Here is a 13,111-nt window from a genome sequence, read left to right as displayed (position 1 = left end):
GGGACGCCGCTACACACACTCGATTAAGTACTGTCTGGGTCCCGCAGCAGAGTAGAGCACTTGGTGCAAAGGGAAGGGGGGAGGGCGCGGGCTGCAAAGCCTCAAATTATTTTCTGGCCATTTACAGAAAGTTTGCTCAACAGGGTTGGTCACCCAAGCCCTCTTACATCATGGGTGACTTAAAGGATACCCACAGGTAATTATAATCCTATTTTAGCCTTGCTAGGGAGGTGGACTCTGCTGCAGTCTAATGCTGGAAGTCAGCCTGAAGCAAGGGCAACTGCCCTGGCCTGAGGGGCAGGGACCTGGTTTCCAGTCCTGTGTGGCCTCAGGCAAGTCACTGTTCCTCCTGGAGCCTGTTCTATCCCCCTGTCATCTGGGGTTGGGTTAGTAGGTGGTACAGCTCATTTACTTGGAAGGGACTAAGGAATAACCTCAAAGAGAGTTCGGGGAAGCACTGGGAAGGTTCCGTTCAAGAAGGCAGGCTAACAGGAAAATGCTTGTGGAATGAATCAAAAGATCAGCCTTTCCCCATGACAGGCCGGGGGCAGTGTTGTATTCATAACACGTTTATTAAGTTAGTAATAATTAAAGTGATAGACACCACGAATGGACCCTGCGTTGATGTCCTGGGCCAAGGCCTTGTCACTTTCTAGACATTACTTCATTTGCTCTTCAGCACACCCTTGGAGAGAGGTACTATTAAAATCCCCATTTTACAGGAGAGGAAAACAGAGGCCATGCGTCTAAGAGCCTATGGAGCAAGTGAATGAACAAACATCACTCCTCCCAAAGGCAGTGGGGTTGGAAGGGTGTATTCCGGAGTCTAGGGAAAGTTGTCCCGATGTCCAGACTAAGAGAGGCGGTCATTCCCCTGCTGTGAGGATGGGGTGCATCATGCACAAAGCTTGGGAACACAGAGCCATTCCCAGTACCCAGGGCCCTGATCTGGGGTGGCTGCTTCATGGGCCGCCTTCCCTCCAGTGAGGCGGTACCCACATCTGTGACATAGCGCGGTGTCTGCACCACAGCAGAGGGATAAACAGGACTCGAGGGGCACAAAAGTCTTTCCTGCTGCCTCCCCCAGTGTACCATGAGATCCGCAGAAGACCAGCTCCGAAGACAGTGTTCCAGAACCTGGCTGGGGCATTGGAGTAGGAGCTGAAAGGGAGAATAAAAAATACAGGGTAAAGTGAATGGTATGTTCTCAGGAGGGAAGGTGGTGTGGGGACCCCCCAGGGGTATTTCTGGGGTGAAGACCCAGACCATGGTTCCTCTCCATAGAGATAAAAGGGGGGAGGGTCAGGGTTTATGGGGCTCCTTGGGGGCGTCTCCATATTAGTTAGGTAGAAACTCAACAGGCGGGACGCCTGGGTGCCTCAGTGGGTTAAGCCTCTGCTTTTGGCTCAGGTCATGATCTCAGGGTCCTGGGATCGAGCCCCGCATCAGGCTCTCTGCTCAGCGGGGAGCCTGCTTCCTTCTCTCTCTCTGCCTGCCTCTCTGCCTACTTGTGATCTCTGTCTGTCAAATAAATAAATAAAAACCTTGGAAAAAAAGAAAGAAGCTCAACAGGCGAACCGGGTGCTGGAGGCCTCAAGGGCCCTGGGGGGAGGCTCTCCCTTTTCCAGGGATGGTCCGCTTAGAAGAAGCCCCTCTGGGAATTCCCTCAGTGGCCTCGGGATAGCTATGGCAGGGATCATGGAAGGTAGTCTGTGGGCTGTGGCTTTTGACTTGGTCCGTGGTGGAAGGCCTAGATTTTGCATTTTGTCTAAATTGTGGTAAAATACACATAATAAATTCTACTATCTTAACCATTTCTAAGTGTACAATTCAGTAGTGTTAGGGATGTTCACATTGTCGTGCAACCAATATCCAGAACTTTTGCTTTTTCTTTTTTTCTGGAGGCTGGAGCTGGTGTCCTCCTGATTCAGGCTGGGAGGTCAGGGGTCCTAGCTTTGTGACCTTGGGCAAAGCCCTTCTCTTATCTGGGCTGCGGAGGAGTGGGTGTCCTCATTTGGCTGGAGGTGCTTCTGTGGGCCTGCTGTCCCCCAGCTTTTTTCTGCAGGGATGTGGGACAGGCTTCACTTTCTGAGCCTGGGAGGTAGACAAGGGGAAAATTTATGGGTCTTCATTTGGCAGATAAGGACGCCAAGGGCCAGGTGGACAAAGCCTGCTGGACTTCCAAGCAGGGGGCTGGGGCCACCTCTTCAGTCATGGAGCCCCGTACCCGCCTGGCCAGACGATGGCCTTTGCTTCTGTTGCTCCAGTAGGTGGGCACCTCTCAGGGAAGATGGCTGGTCACCGAGGCATAAGGCAGGGTAAGAAGACTCTGAAAATGGCCTCAGTGTCCAAGCCTCATTGCCCTTTTCTGCTGCTTGCATGAACTGGTTAGTTGTTCATCCAGGCAAAACTTCTGGAAGATTTCACAGTTAGTGTAGGGGATGGAGTTAAGAGGTATAAAGGGTATTGGGGTCCAGGGTCCTAAGAAGGAGGCCCAAGACTGTAAGCTGGGAACACAAGTCCAGAATGCCAGACTCCTAGAATCCCATCTGTACCCTGCAGGATGCCCTGCAGTAGAGTTTTGAACAAGAGACCCCACTGTCACATCTTAGAGCCCAGAGGGGCTAAGGGTCTGTCCAGGGAGGCCAGCTGGCCTGGGAGGGGGCTGGCAGTGCACTCCTACTTGGATGCTTTGCCATTCCAAGGCTGGCCCTTTAAACCCCAGACCATGATGTCACCACAGACAGCAAGGGATGGGAGGGGGACTGCAGGCCTGAGGGCGGACTACATTTCCCAGCAGTCTTGGGTACACCACACCTCTCCCAGCAGGCACTGGCTCACTGCAGAATATTAACCAGTTCCGTGCCCGTTTCCAAGTGGGTTCTGGTGTCCGGCCATTCCGGGGTGAGGGTGGGTTTCCCCAGTGGGTGGAATGCCTGGGCGCAGATGAAGCAGGTCAAATCTTTGGGCCTGGTATAGGATTGGGCCTCTTTCCTGCCAGGGTCCTGGCATCGCTCCCAGCTTCCTGGTGCAGACTCCCGAGTCCTCTCTTCCGGTGCAGTCTCCTTCCTAGAACGCGGGTGCCTAGCCCCAGTTGGACCCCATCCCATTCTGCTTAAGCTTTGACCCCAGGCTCCTGCAGGGGTTACCCCTGGTCTGGCAGGACCCTTTAAGCCGTGCGGGGACTACATTTCCCAGCGGCCCCGGGAATTTCCTGACGCAGCGCCCCCCTCCCTCCACCCCCCAGCCCTCGGGGAGGTGCGGGCCGGGCGGGGGGAGGTGACTTGATGTCATCCTGAGCAGCTGGGCGGCGGGTGCCGGTGCGCACAGAGCCGGGGTTCCCGCGGCGCAGCGCGGTGCTGGGTCGGGTCCCAAGACTTGAGGAGAGAGGTCCGCACGCTGCCGGGGTAGCCCAGAGCGCGCCGACCGCCTGCACCCCGACCTGGGGCTGAGCCGGGGGCATGCTCCGGCTCTCCCGGAGCCAGAGAGAGAGAACCCAGGAGCGCCGCCACCCAGAGCCAGCGCCCGGAGCGAAACTGCTGCGAAGGAGACCTGAACAGCCTACCCCTCCCCACTCGCAGCCCCCGGTGGTCGGGGACGGAAGTCGGGGCTTCTGAGAAGTGAGTGTCCCCCACCAGGAGGCAGATGAGATTTGGGGGACGAGGAAGGAGGCGCTGAGGTATAGGAGGTTGCCAGATTTTAGAAGGGAGGGGTGGCGTGGGGATGGGGCCCCGATTCTCCGGGAAGTCTCTGGTGGCCTGGATTAGTGGAGCAGAAGGGGGCCCCATTCTGTTAGGGGCCAGGGATAAGGATGGTGTTCCCCATTCTACATAGGGGCTGGTGTGGGGGATAGGCCCCATCCCAAGAGGGGTTGTTTTGGAGCCTGGGATCTTTCCATCTGGGAGAAAGGCGGGACAAGCTCCTTCGGGAAGGGGCTGCACCTGTACTTAGGATCTGGGTGAGGGTAGGAGGGAAATGAAGACTTGAGCACTCGGACTTGGGCAGCCCCACACACTGTCTTTCCTGGAAGAACTGACTGGCTCTCTCTGTTTCTTTTGCTGGACTCTCTGCCCTGACTTCATTTTCAAAAGAGCCAGGGTGAGAACCCTCACTGGACTCTTCGGGACCCCCAGGAAGGACCTGAGGCCTGAGCCATCCTCCTCTCTACTCTGCCTGCCCCCCAGGACTGGGCAGTTGCCGAAGGCCCTGGGGGGGGGCCCAGACTGTGGTTGTGCCCCCCCCCAGGATGGACCCAAGTTAGTCAGCCTCACCCCATTCGGCATCCTCCAGACCCAGAGGGAACCCCGGGGACTCTGAAAGCTTGACCCGCCACCTGGCCGCCATGGAGACAAAGCTGCCCCCCGCAAGCACCCCCACCAGCCCTTCTTCCCCAGGGCTGTCGCCCGTGCCCCCACCCGACAAGGTGGATGGCTTCTCCCGCCGTTCCCTGCGCAGGGCCCGACCCCGGCGCTCCCACAGCTCCTCTCAGTTCCGCTATCAGAGCAACCAGCAAGAGCTCACTCCGCTGCCCCTGCTCAAAGGTGAGCCCTGCTGCTGGCTGCCAGGGTCCCTGAGCCTGACGGTGGGCAAGCAAGGCCGCAGCGGGTAGTGACAAGCAGCTGGCAGCTGTGGTTAGAGGGTTTAGATGGCCCCTTCCAGGCGAGGGAACTCCACCACTGGAGATGACCCCCACCCCCCAGCCCTCCAGCCCTCTCTGCTGACGCATGGCCTGACTGGCCTGTCATCCTTGGAGGTGGGGCATCGGGAAGTGGCGCCACCCTGGGGGGCAGACCAGGGCCAAGGGTGGGGCGCATAGCCTGGGTTCCAGGAGGCCACAGCTAGGGTCCTGGAGCAGGTGCTCAGCCTGGCTCCCCGTGAGCACCGTGTAGTCTCCCCACCGCTGGGCCACAGGGCCCCCGACTGGCTGAGCCAGGGAGCACCCAAGAGAACCTCAGCCCCCACCGTCCTCCTCCTTTCTGGTTCTTAGAACAGAGCGCCAGCTGGGAGAGGAAGGCATGGCGGTTTCAGGCACCTGTGGAAAGCCCAGGCTTCCGGGGTCCCTTCCCTGGCTCTGAGTCAGGCCATCATGCCGTCTGCGCTGGGTTAGGAGGAAGGGATGCAGCTCCTTTACCCTGCAGGAGTGGAGGATGGGGCGGGAGTCGTTTGCTCCCTGCAGAGAGTGGGGGATGACATAGGAGCAGGGGGTCCGGGGGCAGGGGAGGCCGCGCTGGGGAATGGGAGGGCACGCCAGAGCCCGGAGCTGTGGTAACTGGGGCACAGGCTCAGCCCCTCCCTTCTCCCCAGATGTGCCGGCCTCTGAGCTGCATGAGCTGTTGAGCCGGAAGCTGGCCCAGTGCGGGGTGATGTTTGACTTTTTGGACTGTGTGGCTGACCTGAAGGGGAAGGAGGTGAAGCGGGCGGCCCTCAATGAGCTGGTGGAGTGTGTGGGGAGCACCCGGGGGGTCCTCATTGAGCCTGTCTACCCAGACATCATCCGCATGGTAAGCGCCTGGCCGCTGACCTCTGGGGGAGGGCTGGGGGGACACGGAACCCTACTGACCTGCTTCTGCAAAGAATAACCCGCCGCTACCGGCCCGCCAGCCCCACTGCGCCTTCCGCAGCGCCTCCTGGGCCTGACCCACCGTGCAATTTGGCTTATGCCCTCCCGAGGCCCGGTGTGCCCTCCCACCACGTCCCTTATTGCCATGGCCTGGCTCAGGCGCTGCCTCTTCCACGGAGTTTCTCAGTGTTCGAGCTAGAAATCTCCTTTGTGCTGAGCAGAATGTCCACAGACCTTACCGCTTAACATCTTGTCTTCCCCGCTGGACTGTGCCCACTAGAGAGCAGGGATGCGTCTTGTTTATTTCTGGGTCCCCAGCCCCCGGCCCAGGGCTTCCGTGTGTTCAGGTAATGACGGATGGGGAGCAGGCGCTAAGGCTCATTAGAACTCTGGATAGGGGACCTCCTCCTGGCTTCTGCCTCCAAGGGCTCTTCTTAAAAGAAGACTGCCCCTGCCCTTCAGATCTCAGTGAATATCTTCCGGACCCTACCACCCAGTGAGAACCCGGAATTTGATCCTGAAGAGGACGAACCCAACCTGGAGCCTTCTTGGCCACATCTGCAGGTATGGGGGCTGGGGAAGGCAGGAAGCTGAGTTTCAGTAGAGGGGAGACGGTCTCCTGTTCTGGCAGAGAGGGGGCCGTAGGGCCGGGGGAAGAGGGAGGCTGTTCCTGAGCTCACCTTTTTGTCTGTCCCCTCTCCCAGCTGGTGTATGAGTTTTTCCTACGTTTCCTGGAGAGCCCAGACTTCCAGCCCTCCGTGGCCAAGAGATACGTGGATCAGAAGTTTGTGCTGATGGTGAAGTGGGGAGCCCAGGCTGGGTGGTGCCATGGGACAGGGGCAGGCTCTCTGAGGGGTGTGGGGATAGGCTGGAAGCAGCCTGGGCTTGGCCTCCCCCCTGACCCCTGACCCTGGGTCCCCTAGCTCCTGGAGCTATTTGATAGTGAGGACCCCCGGGAGCGCGAGTACCTCAAGACCATCCTGCACAGGGTCTATGGCAAGTTCCTGGGGCTCCGGGCCTACATCCGCAAACAGTGCAGCCACATCTTCCTCCGGTGGGTGCCGCCGCCTGCCCGGCTGAGACCTGGGGAGGGAGGGGAGAGCTACAGGGGAGAAGAGGGAGGCAGAGTCTCCCGTGAGGTCAGCAGGGAAAGGGTATTTATTTCCGTTTTACAGATGAGGAAATGCAGACTGAGGGAGGTGAATTAAGGTTTGCAGGGACTAGGTCAGTCCTGGGAGCCGCGGATCAAATCTTCTGACCTTTATTGTGGCCAAGCCATAGAGACCCAAGTAAAGAGATTGTTTCTGCAGACGTGGATGGAGCAACAGTGCCCACTGGGGATGGGGGCCCACGTGGCCTTGTAGTTGAGATTGGCTTTGGAGCCCAGTGGCCTTTCTGAGTTTGGTTCAAATGTTTGGGTGAACGTGGGCAAATTATTTAAGTTCTCTCATCTCTAAAATGGGAATGAAAGCACTAGTCACCCAAGGACAGTCATCAGGGCGAAATGAGACAATGTCTCCAAAGCACACAGGATGTAGGCCTTCGGCCAAGGCTGGGACTCTGAGACATTGACTCTTACGGCATTGGCTGCAAAATAGCCGGGACCCGATCCCTGTCCTCCAGGAGCTCTGGGTCCATCAGATCCCCCGGCTTATTAACTTTGGGGCAGGAGTCGTTGAACTGCTGAGCCTCGATTTCTTCATCTGTATAATGGATCTAATAAACCCTGTCTCGCAGGATAATTCTGAGAAGTACGTAGCACAGAGTAGACACTCTTAAGCGTTTGTCATTCTTTCGGTTGAAAGGCATGAAAGCGAAGGAGGCAAGCTAGGGGTCTGCTGACTGGATGGGGTTCCGAGAACGAGAGTTAGGGTCTGGGGGAGAAAGAGACAAGTTGGAATGCCTCATAGAAGAGAGGTTCGAGCACCAGTGCCTGGGCTGAGGAGGGTGATTCAGAGGTGGGTGTGGATTTCAGCGGGGCCTGGTTTGGGAAGGGAGCGCAGCCTCTGGGTTGGGAGCCAGTCAGATTAGTGTGCAGGGTGGGGGCGGCAGGCACGGTGGCTGAGGGGGGCGCTGGGCCGACTCTAACTGAACCCTTCCGCAACCTCCCCTTCTTCTCACAGGTTCATCTATGAACTCGAGCACTTCAATGGTGTGGCCGAGCTGCTGGAGATCTTAGGAAGGTGACTCTCTGGGCCTCGGCTGGAGCCTTAGGATTCGGGGAGGAAAGACAGAGGCCGGGTCCTCTGAGCCCTCCTCCTCTTTTCTAACCCCCCCTCCACAGCATCATCAATGGCTTTGCGCTGCCCTTGAAGACCGAGCACAAGCAGTTCCTGGTCCGCGTCCTGATTCCCCTACACTCTGTGAAGTCACTCTCTGTGTTTCACGCCCAGGTAAGGCCCAGGCCTGGCCCTGCCACAGGAGAGAGATCCTGGCAGAGTCAGGGCAGCTGTGGGGTCAGCCCGACACTCCGCTCCGCCCACACTAAGTCATGAACTCCTGGGACCCTCCCTCACCTTTTTCTTTGCTAATTCTGTTCCGTCTACCGTAGAGAATTTCCAAGACACTTTAAAGGCTGATCTCAGACATCAGCTTTGTGAAGCCTTCCCAGTCCTTTTTCTCCCCACCTGCCCTAGGCAGGATTAAACTCTTCTCTTTCCATATTCCCATAGATTGTGATGTAGATTTCAATTATGGAAACTTTTGTGAAATTTATAAGGGCTCTTTGGGTGCCTCTTCCCCCTGGAAGGACATGGCTGCGTCCCCGCACACAGAGCATGGTGCTCGGCCCATCCTAGGTAGTCGGTTGGTGAGTGAGAGAGGACACCAGGTAAGGGAACAAACATGTGGCGTCCGGTCACAGTCCCTTCCTGACCCCTGTCTTCTTTCTCTCCCCCAACCCCCACCCCCCTCAGCTGGCGTACTGTGTGGTGCAGTTCCTGGAGAAGGACGCCACCTTGACAGAGCACGTGAGTACCTCGGGGCGGGGCGGGGAGGCAGGCCGCACCCCTGCAGGTCTGACTGTTCTGCCTCAACTCCCACAGGTGATCCGGGGGCTGCTCAAATACTGGCCAAAGACCTGTACGCAGAAAGAGGTATGAGGAAGGGCTCTGATGTCCCCCAGAGGGGTGTCCGGGGAGCCCCGGTTCCGGAGGGTGGTCACATGTGGGCGGGGGGAGATGGGAACTGCGATCTCCTGTGTCCCGAACCCCAGGTGATGTTTCTGGGGGAGATGGAAGAGATTCTTGATGTCATTGAGCCCTCCCAGTTCGTGAAGATCCAGGAGCCCCTCTTCAAGCAGGTGGCCCGCTGCGTGTCCAGCCCCCATTTCCAGGTATGGGGTGGGGAACAGGTAGGGGTGGGATCCGGGGTATGGACTACGAGGGCTGGCCAGTTGACCTAACACAGCTCCCTCCAACCTCAGTTTCTCCTCTGGACCCACCAGGGTCTGATAACGGGGAGATAACGGGACTTCAGGTCGGGAGACCTAGGGTCAGGCCTCAGCCCTTTAACCCCACGGGCTAAAGGTCCCAGGCCGGCATTTGCCACTCGAATCTGATGACGCTTCCTCATCTGTGTAGTGGACCAGAGTAGTCTCTTCACAAGGTAGTGATGAGGACCGAGGAGAGTGTGGTGCCAACCTGCCTGGTGAACTCTAGTGGGCTCCAAAATGGCTTGTTATCCCCGCTCGCCTCTTGGTGGCTTTTGATGGCCACGAGTCCCACTGCAGCGCGGTCCCCCTTGCTCAGGCTGGTTGGAATTGCTGTTTTCCTGCACGTGTGTGCAGACTTTCGCCCATTTGTCTGTGCCTTAACCTGGTGAAAGTCAAGTCTTCCTCACAGGGACTCTGGCAACGAAGTTTATTAAAGACCTCGTGTGATTCTTACAACAGCCCTGGGGAGAGAGCTGTTAATAGCCCCATTTTACAGTTGAGAAGACCGAGGCTGGGAGGTTAAAGGCCTCACCCTAGGTCATCTGTCCAGTGTGTAGCAGAACTAGGATTCAACCCTGAGCGGTGGACTCCAAACCCAGTGCTCTTTTGTCTTCTCTACATTGTCTTCTCCAGTGGGTCAGATGAGCCCCGAGGACTGGGTGTGTGGCGGGTGGGGCACCCTGGGTTTGGTGGGTGGGCGTGGGTGCCAGGCCTTGCACCTGCAGGGAAGCCACTGCCAGGCGCCCACCCTGCCACCTTGCTGTCCCAGGTTGCAGAGCGGGCTCTGTACTTCTGGAACAATGAGTATATCCTGAGCCTCATTGAGGACAACTGCCACACTGTGCTGCCTGCTGTGTTTGGGACCCTCTACCAAGTCTCGAAGGAACACTGGAATCAGTGAGTGCCTCGGCCTTGACCTAACCCGCAGAAGCTGGGTCCAGGGCGGGCCGGTCCAGACCCGGGAGGGTGGGGGCTGGGGAAAGGGGCAGGCCGGGAGCAGCGCCTGTGCTGTTCAGAGCCGCGTGTGTGTTTGGGGACCGGGTAGGCAGAGTGCTAGGGAGGGAGATGGTGCCGAACTGAGCTGTCCCCATTTCCTCACCCCTCCCCGGACCCTGCCAAGAACCATCGTGTCTCTGATCTACAACGTGCTCAAGACGTTCATGGAGATGAATGGAAAGCTGTTTGATGAGCTCACAGCCTCCTACAAGCTAGAAAAGCAGCAGTGAGTGTTGGGCTGCGCACGGGGGGGGGGGGGGGAAGGAGCAGGATGGAGCCGGCTCCTGTGGTTGGAAGGAGCCTAGGAGGACGGCCCCACATCCTGTGCGATCAGTGTGTAGTCTCTGCCTGTGTTCCTGCTGGGCCGTCCATGCCCGGCTCCCCAGTGCACCCTCCAGTCGTGTTCCCAAGTCGTCTTCCAGGTCGGGAGCTTCCTCCCCTAAAGCTCCATGACCGCAGGCTGGGCCTGTTTCCCAGTGCTGTCTTCCCTAAGTGGAAGGTCCCGTAACGTCCCTTCATCGTCGGGTGGTGGTGAGCGAGGCTGGACGGTGGGTGGGCTCGGGTAGGGGAGCTGCCTCACCCTCTCTCCTCAGGGAGCAGCAGAAGGCCCGGGAGCGTCAGGAGCTATGGCAAGGCCTGGAGGAGCTACGGCTGCGCCGGTTACAGGGGACCCAAGGGGCCAAAGAGGCACCCCTCCGACGGCTTACACCCCAGGTGGCCAGCAGCGGGGGTCAGAGCTAGAGACCCCCTAGAAGGGGAGGAGCTAAATCCAGAGCTCTCAGTCCCTCCATCCCCTCTCCTACCCAGGGGCCTAGAGAGACGCGCACCTACCCCTGGCCTTGCCAGAGTGGGCTCGGAGGGCTCCCTGCCTGGCCCAGCGTGGGCAGCTTTCGCTGTGGGGGAGGAGGAGAGGAGATGGTGGTCCTGGCAACGGAACTCTCAGGCCTTTGTGGCAGGACTTGACCGGGGCAGGCTTGGCCAGGAGGCTGCCGCTGGGGACGGCACCTGCCCCGCAAAGCTGGGCTCCAGACTGCAGGCAGGTTCTCCCCCTGCTCCTGCCTAGAGCAAGGGGACTCAGCCCCTCGCCTGCCCCGCCTCGTGCCAGCACGAGGTCCTTCCTCGCCCTACCATGGGATCCATGGTTTATTTATTCTCCCCCGCTCACCCCCCGACACATGCCCCTGGGGCATCCTCTTCCCCTCCTCTCCCTCACCCTGTACTTCCTGGTCCCCTTTTTATTTATTGGGCAGGGGGAGGGGTGAGGGCATAGGCAGAAGAGATTCCCCGTGTCCTAGGGTGGGGGGTGGTGTCACAGTTAACCGCGGTCTGTCCCCCTTCCCCTGGCTGGGGGTGGACTTAATAAAGAGAGAAACTTGAGAACTGCTTGCTTTATTTAGGGGTAGGGACAAAGCAGAGTGAAATGATGACAGGCTGGTTAGGAGGCCAGGCCGAGGCAGGGGAGAGGCCGAAATTGCCCTTTTCTCTCGAGGTGACAATCACAGAATCTTAAGAGAGCTGGCCGGACCTGTTGTCCTCAAGGAGGCTCAGGATTTAGGGGATATGCTCCAGCTCAGACCGTCTGACCCAGGCGAAGGAAGAAGGGAGAGAACGGGCTAGTAGCGCGAGAGGCGGCACATGTCGCACTGGCAGGTCCTGGCCGTGAAGAGCTCCAGCTCCTCCCTCCGGTCCCCCCCACACTGCAGCAGCACCTTCACCTGCGGGGGAGGGGGCCGTGTGCCACTCCGGTGGCCGTCCAGTCCGTCCGTTCTTGGGCCATCTTGATGCCCATCTCCTCTGTCTCTCCCCACCCCCAAAGAGCCACTGCTGGGCTGCGCCCTCTCACCTTCCTCAGGCCACTGATGGTACAGCACTGAGAGACCGAGGTCACGTTGTGTCGATAGCTACTGGCCACCAGCACGGAGTACCGGGAAGGGAAGGCGCTAGACTCACAGTGGCCCACACAGGCCTGTGCCACGTGGGAGCCCTGGCAGGTGCCTTGGCGGTCACTTCGCACTGTCACATTGAAGGCTAGAAGGAGACAGGCGAGTGGAGTGCCTCCGCGAAGCCTCGCCCAGCTCCTGTCCCCGGAACCTCAGGGTGGGTCCATGGAGGATGCTGCCCGCCCCTCCGTCCCCTGCGTTAGCTCTCTGCTCCCACCCAGCCGTCCGTGCCCAGGGTTACTCACGGTGCAGGTGGCAGCCTGGGATGGGCGCCTGGCGACCCCAACCTTCCGCCACCGCCAGGACCAGCAGGCAGAGGAGCAGCGTTTGGGGGGCTGCCATGGGGATCTGAAACGGGGCAGAGAGCGGCTCTAGATGAGGACGCAGGTGGGAGGGCCAGTCCTCTACTGTGGGCCTGCAGTGAAGGAGCCAGAGTTCCGCTGGTTTTCCTGACTGGGGTGAGGCAAGCCCAGGAGTGGGGCTGTCTCTTCCTCTCTCTGCCTTTGGGGGCCTGGGTGTGAGTGTGAGCAGCTGTCCGCCCCCTGCGGTGGTTCTCCCCCGGAATCTCTTCTACCATCTGGAGCACAAACATCGGCCTCCCCTCCATCTGCCCCATCTGCAGGCCCCAGGCCCTCCCCGCGCTCCTGCTGCCTCAGGGGGCTTACCACTTCCGAGGCCCAGGCACGGAGTGGCTTGCCGAATGGGTTCCTCAGGTCTTCCGCCGGTCTCCAGCCGGTCTCCAGACGGTGCAGCTCTCTGGATCTTTATTTGCCGGCATCTGGAGCCACGCCCTCTTGGGGATCCGCTTACAGGCCTGCCTCCCAGGCAGAGCAATCCCACCTGGGAGATCCAGCTCTTCTCCGAGGTGTGGTCCTCAGAGAGCAGCTTCTGCGGCTTTCTGCTGCTCCGAGGTCCAGGGCTGGGGGAAGTGAGATGTGGAAAAAAGCCTGGGAGCTGGTGGAGCGGGCAGCTTATGTGCAGTTGGGGAGAGAGGGATCAAGCCTGGGCTGAGTTGTGGCCGCCAGGGTTCTCTGCTGCGTGACTTCGGGCAAGACACGCCCCTGTTCGGGGCCTTGCCACCCCAACCCTAGAGCTACTAAACTCATCCTGGCTTGTCCCTGATCCACAGGAAAAGGGTTGGGAGGACGTTTTTAAGGACAAAGGAACAGACACTGGTAAGGG

At 59.0% G+C, this 13,111-nt stretch overlaps 1 protein-coding gene across 1 annotated transcript; it reads left to right on the top strand.

The window, feature by feature from the left end:
- Positions 1 to 1,540: 1,540 nt before the first annotated feature.
- PPP2R5B (protein phosphatase 2 regulatory subunit B'beta) lies at positions 1,541 to 11,353 on the top strand. Its single transcript, XM_046016330.1, has 14 exons — positions 1,541 to 3,620; positions 4,092 to 4,541; positions 5,305 to 5,501; positions 6,023 to 6,124; positions 6,265 to 6,357; positions 6,484 to 6,614; positions 7,684 to 7,743; positions 7,845 to 7,953; positions 8,476 to 8,529; positions 8,605 to 8,655; positions 8,775 to 8,894; positions 9,763 to 9,890; positions 10,114 to 10,215; positions 10,583 to 11,353. Exons 2-14 carry the CDS (start codon positions 4,343 to 4,345, stop codon positions 10,728 to 10,730), a joined length of 1,494 nt encoding a protein of 497 aa, XP_045872286.1. The 5' UTR covers positions 1,541 to 3,620; positions 4,092 to 4,342; the 3' UTR covers positions 10,731 to 11,353.
- The last annotated feature ends 1,758 nt before the right edge of the window (positions 11,354 to 13,111 follow it).

The sequence above is a fragment of the Meles meles genome, chromosome 8 (genome assembly GCF_922984935.1).
Source record: "Meles meles chromosome 8, mMelMel3.1 paternal haplotype, whole genome shotgun sequence".
Taxonomy (NCBI): Eukaryota; Metazoa; Chordata; class Mammalia; order Carnivora; family Mustelidae; genus Meles; species Meles meles.
This window is presented reverse-complemented; position numbering and strand designations above follow the sequence as displayed.